Source organism: Oncorhynchus mykiss, chromosome 9 (genome assembly GCF_013265735.2).
Source record: "Oncorhynchus mykiss isolate Arlee chromosome 9, USDA_OmykA_1.1, whole genome shotgun sequence".
NCBI lineage: Eukaryota > Metazoa > Chordata > Actinopteri > Salmoniformes > Salmonidae > Oncorhynchus > Oncorhynchus mykiss.
The window spans coordinates 16366171-16379794 of record NC_048573.1 but is presented as its reverse complement, the minus strand read 5'-3'; the positions used below and the strand labels follow the sequence as shown (position 1 = coordinate 16379794).

Here is a 13624-nt window from a genome sequence, read left to right as displayed (position 1 = left end):
GGAGGCTCTCCAGGAACAGTATCAAAAGGATAAACAATTTCATATTCCTTATATTAAGCAACCCAGACGGCACCATTTTATTTTTCACAGATAGCCAGGGGCACACGCCAACACTCAGACATCAAACAATGGATGTGTTTAGTGAGTCCTAATCAAAAAGGGGACAATCACACTCTCTCAGAAGCAGACAAAGAGTGTGATGTGTCCGAACTCAAAAAGATGTCTCAAAAAGCTTAGTTAATTTTTTATATTATTTTTATTATTTTCACTGCATTAGGGATAACATACACAGACGCTGCAACTTTCTCCAGTGTGTAGGTACAAATCCTTTTGATTCAAGACAGCATTTGTAGGGAACACAGGTGAGCAACTGATGCACAGCAGGTGCTTCTAATCAGGCTGCCAGATCAGAGGCAGTAGGGAGGAACAAGAATGTCCTCTTGATAAGTGCATGAATTAGACTTTTTCTGTTCTGATAGGCATTCAAAATGTAACAAGCCAATTTCGGCAGTCAGAGAAAATGTATGGAGTAAAAAGTATATTATCTTCTTTAGTAATGTCGTGAAGTAAAAGTTGTCAAGTATTAATAGTAAAGTACAGATACTTTCCACCACTGATAAAAACTATTGAGCCACTGACATGCGCTTCTTTCTGCGTTGGATGGCCATAATGATCTGTCCCAGGATCCTGTCTCTGTTGTTCCTCATGTTGTCCTGGGCCTTCTCCAGGAGGTGGTCGATCTCCGGCGCACCGTAGTGAAGCTGGAATGTTTTGTAATTCTCCCTCTCCTTCTTAATCCCTTTCTCGTCTAGGAAGAGAACAGAACAATGTACATGCCTTACATCAGCTGGCTTGTGCTCAGATGGGAGGGGTGGACATATGGGAGGGGTGGACATATTTGAGGTGTGTCCTTAAGAAAATGTTCAGCAATGTAATAAAGTCATGACCTTTCAAAAAAGTTATATTTTGTTAGCTACGCTATAAAAACCAAATAGCATATAATTACAGCACTATGTAACAGGTATGTCAGCTACCCACTGTAATGTTAGTTGGCTACTAATACATCAAACATCCAGTATATTCACTAACTGCCCAATGTTTATTGACTTGATTATTCACGTCATTCAAAAGCTTAGCTAAGTGGTATAGTGTTGCAGGTGTGTTCGTAAATTCACTCTGGCTATCTACTCCGATTTCTGAGCACTCTCATCTGACAATGCCAGAGCACAGAATAAATACATTTACAAACGCTCAACACCCATTGTATGTAGCCGGTGTCAGTAAACGTTGGCAAAGAAGCTTAATTAAAGTGTTCTGAGAGCGAAACGCTCTGAATTTACGAACGGACAAGCTGACAACTCCCTGACACTCCCGATTGAATTTACGAACAAACCCAAAGTCTAGCTAGTAATTTGTTATGCTAACAAGCTAACAAGCGGTTGCATAGCAACAGCATCAACTTCTGGTAGACATGCGAAGCGCTAGTACACTCAACTGAAAGGATCTCGTTAGTTTTATTTAGCATACTGTAAACTAATAGTATATACACGTTAAGTATGTAGTATACAGTATGTTAGTATGGGTATTCGAACACAGCTTCTGTGTTTTTATACTTTTCAGGTCACTTCGTAAGTGGCTGAATCTCACCGGAAAAATCATCTGAGGGAGGGAAACAGCGCCCCTCTGTGTCAGTATGTGTAGCTCATGCATCTGATGCTGCCTGGACCCAAAGAGTATAACATGTTGCAGCAGTAGCATTTGATTGAGTGATGCCAGCAAGCATTTTGGACTTCCCTTTATCATTGTTTTAAATAATTATCCTATCAGCATTGTTTTAAATAATTATCCTATCAGCATCGAGCTGATCTCAACTGTGGGTTATCCTAGTGCAGCAAAACTCACCCCAAGGGAGGCCAGTTTGGATTTACACTAATCAAATCCTTTCCTAAGCAAAACTTTGTTTTCAGAAAAACTGCTTGTGTTGATGTCCTGCAGTAGCTTGCTTGCTAAATCGTCCCTTTCCTAAGCCATGGATGGAGATGGGGTTTTGACTTAATTCTCTCTACAGGCCAAGGATTATGATGCCAATTCTGATGTCACCATAAATTAATATGTTGTGCCACTGGCTTGACATGATTGAGGTTCAATAGACTTGTTTCTGTGTTTACAAACATTCCCACACGAGGGTGAGGTATGCAACCTGGTGTCAGAACAAGGGGGAGTTCTTATAGAACGCCAGCAAGAAAAGCCTCTACATGTTGCTTATGAGTGCATTTCACACTACTTTTGGATTATAATTGGATTTTAAGGTTTGTATGAATGTCCTGCTATTTCAATGATCGTTAGCATTCTAGATAACTGCTGTATCGAAAATAGTTATTTTTCAAAGATCACAACCAAATATAATCCTAGCAACTGTTCAAGCAAGAATCAAAACATCATTGTAAGCATATGAGAACCTCAAAAAGTTGTTTTGTTTAGAATTAATAAAAACAAATCTATGCTGTTTAATGGGTGAAGATGGCGATCGGCTACGCACTGCCGCCAAGAGTCACGCGCATCTGTAGGGTCTATATGTAGTCTAGTAGTCTCATGTCAACTAGCTAGCTAATTTAGCTGGGTCATGGTTGCCCATGCAAGGAAGTTAGGCAAGCAAGAAGTTTAGCTAGATAGCCTATGACAACAAAAACTAAAAGCCATAGATCGTTTTGTCTACATGAAAGAGAGGAGGATGGCATTGGTGTTCAACTAGTCTACAAGTAGGGTGAGTCAACATTTTCCATTTTACTTGTTCACACAGACACACACAGAAATGATTACCATGGACAGCCATGTGATATTTAGCAACATTGGACTAAATTGTTTTTGGTATCTTTAAGTTTGTTTAGATTTACCATTGTGTTTTGTGTGAACCCCAGGAAGAGTAGCTGTAGCAAATGTGGCTCCTGATAAACAATACTAATGCCATCATAAAAAGCAGACAGTTGGTGCAGATATACAGGAAAAAGACATGACACAGAGAAAAACTAAGTCAGAAAAGGGTGTAGTCAGAGAGACAAGTATAACAGACAGAGACACTGACTACTATGATGACTACCACACACCATGGCAGTTCCGCAGGTTGAACAGGGGCATGTGCATGATGGTGGGCTCTTCAGGGCGTCGCCCCTCAAAAACGTAGCAGTCCTGAGGATGGTCTTTCTCCTTCCTTATATCCTCATTCACTGGGGGAAAGGGAAGCTTCAGCTCATCCGCATACTTTTTGGCACTAAACACCGTCTGTGAGGAGCAGGATCACTAGTATGGTTATATCAATGTCCTTCTCCAAACCAGCCCTTATTCCCTAATTCCTAGGCACTACTTCCTTCTCACTAGGCCCTACTCCCTAGGCCAGGAGTGTCACTCAGTCCAGGGAGGGCCGAGTGGCTGCAGGTTTTTGGTTTTTCAATGAAGACCTAGACAACCAGGTGAGGGGACTTCCTTACTAATTAGTGACCATTCATCAATCTAGTACAAGGGTGGAGCGAAAACCCACAGACACTCCCTCCATGGAATGAGTTTGACACGTGCCCTAGTCACTACTCCCTAGAGAGTGAGCGAGAGAGAGCGAGCGGGTCACTACTACCTAGAGTGAGCAACAGAGGGGGGAGAGAGAGAGAGTCACTACTACTTAGAGAGCACACAAGAGAGGGGGGAGAGAGAGATAGGGTCACTACTACTTAGAGAGCACACAAGAGAGAGATAGGGTCACTACTACCTAGAGAGTGAGCAAGAGAGGGGAGAGAGAGAGAGGGTCACTACTACTTAGAGAGCACACAAGAGATGGGGGAGAGAGAGATAGGGTCACTACTACTTAGAGAGCACACAAGAGAGAGATAGGGTCACTACTACCTAGAGAGTGAGCAAGAGAGGGGAGAGAGAGAGAGGGTCACTACTACCGAGAGAGCACACAAGAGAGGGGGGAGAGAGAGATAGGGTCACTACTACCGAGAGAGTGTGTGTGAGAGAGAGAGAGAGAGAGGGTCACTACTACCTAGAGAGCACACAAGAGAGGGGGGAGAGAGAGATAGGGTCACTACTACCGAGAGAGCACACAAGAGAGGGGGGAGAGAGAGATAGGGTCACTACTACCTAGAGAGTGTGTGTGAGAGAGAGAGAGAGGGTCACTACTACCTAGAGAGCACACAAGAGAGGGGAGAGAGAGAGAGGGTCACTACTACCTAGAGAGCACACAAGAGAGGGGGGAGAGAGAGATAGGGTCACTACTACCTAGAGAGTGTGTGTGAGAGAGAGAGAGAGAGGGTCACTACTACCTAGAGAGCACACAAGAGAGGGGAGAGAGAGAGAGGGTCACTACTACCAAGAGAGCACACAAGAGAGGGGGGAGAGAGAGATAGGGTCACTACTACCTAGAGAGTGTGTGTGAGAGAGAGAGACAGGGTCACTACTACCTAGAGAGCACACAAGAGAGAGAGTCACATCTACCTAAAGAGCACACTAGATGGGGGAGAGAGAGGGTCACTACTACCTAGGCACTTCATATTCTTCTGAAAGGCTTGAATAGGAATAAATGTGTGTGTGTGTTTGCCTCAAATGGGTCTTCGCTGAAGTCCAAGGAGATGATGAGGTCGACCTTCCTCGAAGTACGCAGGACGGGGGGGTAGGGAGAGTTGATCTTTAACGCAGCGTCTACCAGGTGAATCTTCTCATTGGATGCCATGCTCTCCGGAACTCTAGCATCTGGGGAGATGGAGAGGTAGAGCGAAAGGAGGGGTAGAGAGTGAGGGGGCATAGAGCGAGACAGGGGGATAGAGAGCGAGTGAGCGGGTACAGAGAGAGAGCGAGCGGGGGAGGGAGGTTAGAAAGCGAGCGGGGGAGGGAGGGTAGAGCAAGCGGGGGAAGGTTGAGAGGGCGAGCGAGCGGGGGAGGGTAGAGAGGGCGAGCAGGGAAGGGTAGAGAGGGTGAGCGGGGGAGGGTAGAGAGAGCGAGCGAGCAGGGGGTAGAGAGAGCGAGCAGGGGGGGTAGAGAGAGAGAGCGAGCGGGGGAGGGAGAGAGAGAGTGAGCGGGGGAGGTGTAGAGAGAGCGAGCGAGAGAGCAGGGGAGGGTAGAGATAGCGGGGGGGTAGAGCGGGGGAGGGTAGAGAAGGAAAGCAAGCGAGAAGGGGGTAGAGAGAGAGAGCGGAGGGGGGTATCGAGAGCGGGGGAGGGGTAGAGAGAGAGCGCGAGAGTAGAGAACCAAGAAAGTTTATATTTTGGAGGGAAACATAAGATCCTGATGACTGATGCTAGTTATGCTATCATGTTAGGAAGAGCTCTGATGTTACTGTACCTTTGATCTTGAAGAGGAAGTTGGATGTGGTTCCCCATTTCCATTCAATGAGCAGAAGGAAAAAGATCAGTACAATCCAAAAGATTGAATCTGGGGGAGGCACCAATTTCAATTATTCTTAACTGGTAAAAAATGATCTCAGTTCTCCCTTTCTGGAGAAGACAAGAGAATAAACATTTATCTCATGTCATTATGATGAGAGAGTTTGGGAACGTGACAGTACAACACGGTCTCATAGCAAAACGTGCATGCTGTAACGAGCTGGCAGCACACAAGTAATCATCAATTCGGAGTGCAGCTGCACGTGACCAAATAGTAATGGCAGTGGTAAATGTGGTTTGATTTTGGATATTCCTATAGGGCTAGTTAGAGACCATCGGTCAATTTCAATGACTTAAAAACCTCAAACCTCATAAATTGTAGAAATTCAATTTAAACATATAAAGCCTTTGTTGAGAACTGAAAGGTGTGTAATTGCCTCTTTTAAATTTATTGACTGTCCCTAAGTCAAATCTATTTTGCCACGGCCACACACCACAATACTTGGTGAAGTAATTTGGCTAACTCTTCCCATCTGCGATCACACACCCACATCAATTCACACCCCGAAACCAACTCAGTTTGAATTCAGTCGTGGCAGCTAGCATTTCTTAATGAACCAACTCTAAAACTAGGCCAAATCAGGAAGTTCAGCCACCCTTTAACTTGGAGTGGTTAGGATTAGTGATGGGGAAACTAAGCTTCCTTAAGCATTGAGGCTTTCCAGCCAAATGTGTTGAGAATAGGTTCATTACTCTGAGCTTCCTTATCCATTCACAATGCACATTAGTGAACACATCTGCTGGTCAGCAAAAAATAGCAAGGGGTGATTTTCAGAGGTTTCTTTTCTCCACAGATTTTAGCAAAGCTCTGAGGCACAGCAGTAAATCATTGTCTTCAAATAGGTTCACTGTAACGGATGGAACGGATTGCGAAATCGTACCAAACTCGTGTTTGATATGTGTTTAATGCCGTTCATGATGCCATTCCCAAGCATTACAATAACCTGTCCTCTGATTTCTCCCCCCACCAGCCTCCCCTATTGGAGCTGTACTAGATACAGATGTCCACTGTTTATAACTACCTAATGCCATAAACTCTCTTACACTAAGACCATATTACCACATAACCATACTGCATTTTACATCCAGGTCCCCAAATCGTCTGTAAAAAACTCAGCTCCAAGGCATCAGGTCAGTAACCTAACATGATCTTGAGTCATGAAGCCAAAGTCAGGTAATAGAAGTGGTGCTGTGGAAGTTAGTGTTACCTGTGCAGGTGTAGGGTCTAATGCCTCTAAATATAAAAGTACTACATAGTGCTACCTACCTATAAAGGGTTCTTCAGTTGTCTCTGTGGGAGAACCCTTTAATAACCCTTTTGGGTTCCATGTGGAACCCTTTTTCGTTACATGTAGAGCCTTTTCCACAGAAGGTTATAAATGGAACCTAATGGGGTTCGACAGTACATGAAACCCATAAAGGTTCAAGTGTTCTCCCACATGGACAACCAAAGAATCCTTTTGGAACCCTTTTTGGTTCCACGTAGAGCCTTTTTCAGAGAAGGTTATAAATGGAACCTAATGGGGTTCAACAGTACATGAAACCCATAAAGGTTCTTCAAAGTGCTCTCCCACACGGACAGCCAAATAACCTTTTTATATCTCAGAGTGCAGGCTGTAGTTCAACGGGCTAACCTGGGGTTGGAGTAATATAATGCCTTTGTTACCGATGCAGGGGCAGCGTTTGTCCTTCCAGTCTTTTGCCCAGCTGTCTGAGGAGAGGATGAGCTCCAGACTGACTGTCTCTATGAACTTCTTTCTCTCCACCAGGCTGGTTCTCTTCCAGCTCTCAGAGTCCATGTTCCACAGCATCTCACCCTTACTGCTCACAATACCTAGAGTCATTATACACATTATCACTGGGGTCATGATTATGGTGTCTTTGTGCACATGTGTGTGTATAAGTGTGTGTCTTACCTTCCAGTAGTTGTCTCAGTGGGGTGATGACTTTCCATGTCTTCAGTGGATCTGGGTCCTCAGCATACTTGATCAGCTCAGACACACACCTCACCACTCGGGAGGGCACACACTCACACACCTTTACCTTCCCGCTTCTCTCAACCATATTCATGTTCTCTTTCAACATCATGCTCTCGTGCCCTGCAGAACAGAACAGGTTGGTCACGTGTAGCAGAGATGATTTGGAAACACAACCTCCTCTCATGATAAGTAGCCCTGGTAGAGACATGTAAAACTCATGTGTCGCCCTCGGACCATGAGGATGTCCTCTTGGCCTATTCTATTTCAGCCATGACAATGAGCCTGACCTCCTACAGCTCCTCCCACCAGCCTCCTCTAGTCCATTTATCTCCCCACACAGACAGTCCCCAACACAGTAAGCAGTTTTTTTAACCATCCGACTGCCTGAGTGTGGGGAGATAAATGGACCGGAGGAGGCTGGTGGGAGGAGCTGTAACGGATCATTGTATTGGCTGGAATGGAGTAGGTGGAACGGAGTCAAATGTATTGTCTACAACTGTCCTGTAGTTTATTGTCTAGTATTGTCCTGTAGATTATGGTCTAGTAGTGTCATGTAGTTTGTTGTCCTGTAGTTAATTGTCTACTAATGTCCTATAGTTTATTGTCTACTATTGTCTTGTAGTTTGTCTACTATTGTCCTGTAGTTTATTGTCTAGTATTGTCCTTTAGTTTATTGTCTACTAGTGTCCTGTAGTTTATTGTCCTGTAGTTTGTTGTCTACTCTTGTCCTATAGTTTATTGTCTGCTATTGTCCTGTAATTTACTGTCTACTGTCTACAGGACAATTGTCCTGCAATTCAATGTCTAGTATTGTCCTGTAGTTTATTGTATAGTACTGTCCTGTAGTTTATTGTCTAGTATTGTCCAGTAGTTTAATGTCTAGTACTATCCTGTAGTTTATTGTCTGATATTGTCCTGAAGTTTATTATCCTGTAGTTTATTGTCTAGTACTGTCCTGTAGATTATTGTCTAGTATTGTCCTGTAGTTTATTGTCTAGTACTATCCTGTAGTTTATTGTCTGATATTGTCCTGAAGTTTATTATCCTGTAGTTTATTGTCTAGTACTGTCCTGTAGTTTATTGTCTAGTATTGTCCTGTAGTTTATTGTCTAGTTTTGTCCTGCAGTTTATTGTCTGATATTGTCCTGAAGTTGATTATCCTGTAGTTTATTGTCTAGTACTGTCCTGTAGTTTATTGTCTAGTACTGTCCTGTAGTTTATTGTCTAGTATTGTCTAGTATTGTCCTGTAGATTATCTAGTTTATTGTCTAGTATTGTCCTGTAGGTTATTGTCTAGTATTGTCCTGTAGGTTATTGTCTAGTATTGTCCTGTAGTTTATTGTCTAGTATTGTCCTGTAGTTTATTGTCTAGTATTGTCTAGTATTGTCCTGTAGGTTATTGTCTAGTAGTGTCCTGTAGTTTATTGTCTAGTATTGTCTAGTATTGTCCTGTAGGTTATTGTCTAGTAGTGTCCTGTAGTTTATTGTCTAGTATTGTCCTGTAGTTTATTGTCTAGTATTGTCTAGTATTGTCCTGTAGGTTATTGTCTAGTAGTGTCCTGTAGTTTATTGTCTAGTATTGTCCTGTAGTTTATTGTCTAGTATTGTCTAGTATTGTCCTGTAGGTTATTGTCTAGTAGTGTCCTGTAGTTTATTGTCTAGTATTGTCCTGTAGTTTATTGTCTAGTACTGTCCTGTAGTTTATTGTCTAGTATTGTCTAGTATTGTCCTGTAGATTATCTAGTTTATTGTCTAGTATTGTCCTGTAGGTTATTGTCTAGTATTGTCCTGTATTTTATTGTCTAGTATTGTCCTGTAGTTTATGGTCTAGTATTGTCCTGTAGATTATTGTCTAGTATTGTCCTGTAGATTATTTTCTAGTATTGTCCTGTAGTTTATGGTCTAGTATTGTCCTGTAGTTTATTGTCTAGTATTGTCCTGTAGTTTATTGTCTAGTATTGTCCTGTAGATTATTGTCTAGTATTGTCCTGTAGTTTATGGTCTAGTATTGTCCTGTAGTTTATTGTCTAGTATTGTCCTGTAGGTTATTGTCTAGTATTGTCCTGTAGTTTATTGTCTAGTATTGTCATGTAGTTTATTGTCTAGTATTGTCCTGTAGTTTACTGTCTAGTATTGTCCTGTAGTTTATTGTCTACTATTGTCCTGTAGTTTATTGTCTAGTATTGTTTTGGAGTATTGTTTACATTTTTTGTATTTATTTTTGATTGAAGGGGATTCTCTTCATTGTTGTTTCTTTGTGTTGTATTCTTTCTTATCGACTTATCTTTTTTATTTTGTCTCTCTATCGTTGTCTTTGATGGGTGTTTTATTATCTGGATGGGTGGGGTAAGGGGAGGGGTGAAAGACTACCTTAGTATTAGTTATTCTGTTTTTAAGACATTTTTGTCACCTAAAGATATGGTAAAAATTAAAATAGAAACATTATTTTCCACAACTGAACTCAAAGGGAATGTTGTTTCAATGATCTGAAATACAACTTACAATTCTACACACTTGCCTTGCAGACTAACTAACGCGATGCACTGTGGCTTACCTTCAAATAAGCCCCAGATTTTTTTTGCTACCTCAGCAATGTTCTCTTTTGTGTCTGCAAAGGCACTCCCACAGATACCTGCCCAGCAACAACAAACAACAATAAATTGATGTGTGTGTGCACGTTTGCTTGTGCATGTGTGTGTGTGCGCATGTGTGTGTGCGTTCCCCACCTTGAAGCAGAACCATGTCCATTTCCTTCCTCTTCTCTATCAGAGTCCTGCCTTTAAACCGGCTCCTGAGACAGGAAGTGGGGACGAAAGCGCCCAATCCGGAGAAGCCGCTCTCGTGGGGGGTCATCTCAAACCACACCCCTACAGTTAAAACAGTGGGGGAGAATTGTCTGAAATGACACCCTATTCTCTATTAATTAATAATGAATAGATAATCTACATAGACTAATGTCTGGCTTGGTTTTGGGGTGTCTACAGTAGAGTGTTTGTTCATGTTGTATTCATTGTTTGTATTGTTGTATTGTTCTGGTTCTAAAACTCTTTGAGACAATTGAGACAAAAGCGCTATACAACTCCATTTCATTGATTGATGCTGCATTCACAGTGCACTCGGAACTCATTATATAAAGATGACACCCAAGTTTTCCATTCTGAAAGTATCAGAATCAACCGGTAGGAACCTATATGGGAATTGATTTTATCTCAGAAGTTCTGATATTCTGAGTTTGCGTGAATGCTGCATAAGTGTCACCTTTAGTGCAATGCTGTCTGTAGCAGTCCAGTTCTATGGCGTTGTAGATGGGGTAGGGGTTGGTGCTGTCCCTGTGAGCATCTTCAGAGAGACGGCGAGTGTCCATCTGATACAAGAGAGAGAGAAAAAGGGGGAAGAGACAGGGATGTCACATTCGTCGAAAGGAGTGGACCAAGGCTCAGCGTGTGTATAGTTCCACATACTTTATTTCAAAGTGAAACTTAACAAAAATATCAAAGAATGAACAAACATCCAGTACAGAGTGCACTTTGGCACTAACTGAAAACAGTATCCCACAACGCAGGTGGGAACAATGGACAACTTAAGTATGATCCCCAATTAGAGACAACGATAATCAGCTGCCTCTAACTGGGAACCATACACCTACACCATTATAGAAATAACAATACTAGAAAAAAAAAACCTAGTCACGCTCTGACCTTTCGCACCATAGAGGACCCTGAGTGCTCTCTATGGTCAGGGCGTGACAAGGGGAGAGATAATCAGCTCAACAGAGGCAGAGAAAGATACATACAGGCAAACAGACAGACACAGACACACATGCAAACACACACACATAAACCATACACTAACCTCATTCATGAAATAGCAGGCAGTGAAGACGCCCCAGAAGTCAGTGAGGCTGAAGTCCTGGTCGCTGTCTTCCCGCATTATCAGCCAGTCCACAACCTTCTTCAAATCCACCATAGGACCCTTCATCTTCTTTATCACCTCAACACAACGATTATTCAGCGACCAATCTGGATCGCTGTACAGGGATGACATGCACCTGTGTGTGTGTGTGTGTGTGTGTGTGTGTGTGTGTGTGTGTGTGTGTGTGTGTGTGTGTGTGTGTGTGTGTGTGTGTGTGTGTGTGTGTGTGTGTGTGTGTGTGAGAGAGAGCGATGTGTGGACGAGGGAGAGAGAGATACCTCATTTATTTCAGCACATTCAAAATGAACTTTACCACTAAGAATAATAGTAAATAAGTGTGTGTGTGTGCATGTGTGTGTGTGTGTGTACCAGGTGGTGCCTGACACCCCACACATATAGAGGAGGCTGCCCAGCATGTCGTCCTTTTTCAGCTGATGCAGAGATCCCAGCATGCCCACTGCTGCCCTCTCTCCTCCACCTGACCCCAGCAACGCTATGTTAGGAACATCCTCCTGAGAGATGGGGAGAGAGAGACAGAGAGAGACACAGGCGGAGAGACACAGTGAGAGAGAGAGAGACACAGAGACACAGAGACACAGAGAGAGACAGAGAGATCAAATCTAGAGAATTTCACATCAGTGTCCCATCATACATTATATAAGAGAGAAGGGGGGGGGGCTGGGCTAACAGGTAGCTGGAGACATGAGGGGGGGATCCCTATGTAGATGGATGTGGAGTGAGAGAGAGAATGAGAGCTTGCACGAGAGAGAGAATGATCAAAAGAAAGAGGAAATTAGAGTACCTACTAGTTCACAGTAGATATCCAGACTTTTCAGCCACTTCTTAATCAGAGTCTTCCTCTCCTTCACATACTTTATCTCTTCATCATTGATGGAGTCAGACAGACGCACAGTCTGACAGAATGAACGAAAGAGACAGAAAAATGTATGTGTACAGGATATTATTTCATAATGATATAGTTTGGTGAACTGAAGTGTTGATAGGTAAGAAAAAAATATGTTATTCAATGTCTTTAATTGAGCCATAACACTTCTAAAGTAACATGGCATTTCATTAAAAGTTATTGTAAGATAAATAAAACATAATTCTGACATATTATACTCTCACTTAGTCAGGAAAGTATATTATATTACTTAATTCTGGATGCATATTCATATATATGTATTACAGTACAGTTTGGTATGTTGCAGACAAATGTCATCGTTATATTGTGTTAACATCAACATAATGAAGTAAGTTTCCTTTCATTATGATTTAATTTGGTGAGTTTAGTATTGACAGCAACAGAAAGGGGTTGTGTTCAATGTATATTTGAGCGATATCAGCAATGCGGTAGCAAAGTATTTGACGAGAACCAAACATAATATTGTGTGGTTTATTTCAGACAAATGTCCTACTATATTGTGATGATGAGTTTCTTACCTCAGGAGTATCTGTTTGTTTCAACATTGTTCTCTCTGAGTCCACTAAAACAGATCCTTTAAACACAAACCAATCCCTTGGTTTTTCTGCATGTCATAGGGTCAGAAAACTCTCAATAAGATGTTATTTGGTTTAAAGAAATAGTATAATACTAATAACAGTACTGTGATAGTCAATTACTCTCTAAATGATCACATTTGGGTCTAAGGAGAAATAGGGCTCAGTTGAAACCCAACGATATTCTATAATAGTTTTTGTGTCCTAAACACGTCTATCAATCTGACTGCAAAACTAGATGCCAAAGAATATACAGATTTAAATAAAGGTCACCTGCATCATTCTATTACACAACAATCAACAACATTTATTTATTCAGCACTTTTTACAAAGACAGATTGTCACAAAGGCCATTACAACATGAACAATGTAACATATCTCAACAATAAAATACACAAACGCTACATGCAGTGTTTAGACAGAGAAGTCTTACCAGAGATGTATAGTGTAGTTTAACAGACTAGTCCAGTCTTAATCTTCACCTCCAGTTGATCTCCACATTCTAGTCCCGTCCTCTGTCATCTTATATAGGCCCAGTTACACACACACACACACACACACACACACACACACACGCACACACACACACACACTCGCACACACACACACACACACACACACACACACACACACACACACACACACACACACACACACACACACACACACACACACAAACACACACACACACACACACACACACACACCCTTAAGGTTGACAGTTACATAGAAAAATGCAGGAAACACTTAACATGCCCCTTTTCTATGGTGGTGAGTATCAAATTGTATTTGTCACATGTTGTT

The 13624-nt window shown here is 42.2% G+C and overlaps 1 protein-coding gene across 1 annotated transcript; it reads right to left on the bottom strand.

Moving 5' to 3' along the window:
• Positions 1–217: 217 nt before the first annotated feature.
• LOC110531617 (cytosolic phospholipase A2 gamma) lies at positions 218–13307 on the bottom strand. The gene is made up of 14 exons (XM_036989263.1): positions 13254–13307; positions 12764–12849; positions 12127–12234; positions 11690–11832; positions 11261–11456; positions 10667–10772; positions 10139–10275; positions 9963–10095; positions 7346–7528; positions 7096–7263; positions 5329–5418; positions 4589–4740; positions 3105–3279; positions 218–808 (listed from the first exon to the last, which is right to left on the bottom strand). The coding sequence occupies exons 2-14, from the start codon at positions 12788–12790 to the stop codon at positions 624–626; spliced, it is 1803 nt and encodes a 600-aa protein (XP_036845158.1). The 5' UTR covers positions 12791–12849; positions 13254–13307; the 3' UTR covers positions 218–623.
• Between the last annotated feature and the right edge of the window lie 317 nt (positions 13308–13624).

Excerpts from the sequence above, each read along its gene's own strand:
- LOC110531617 (XM_036989263.1), bottom strand. The coding sequence starts at position 12,790 with ATGTTGAAACAAACAGATACTCCTGAG. Across the intron at positions 11,833-12,126 it reads TGGATATCTACTGTGAACTA|GAGGATGTTCCTAACATAGC; the intron begins GTAGGTACTCTA and ends CCCATCTCTCAG. Across the intron at positions 11,457-11,689 it reads GGGGTGTCAGGCACCACCTG|GTGCATGTCATCCCTGTACA; the intron begins GTACACACACAC and ends ACACACACACAG.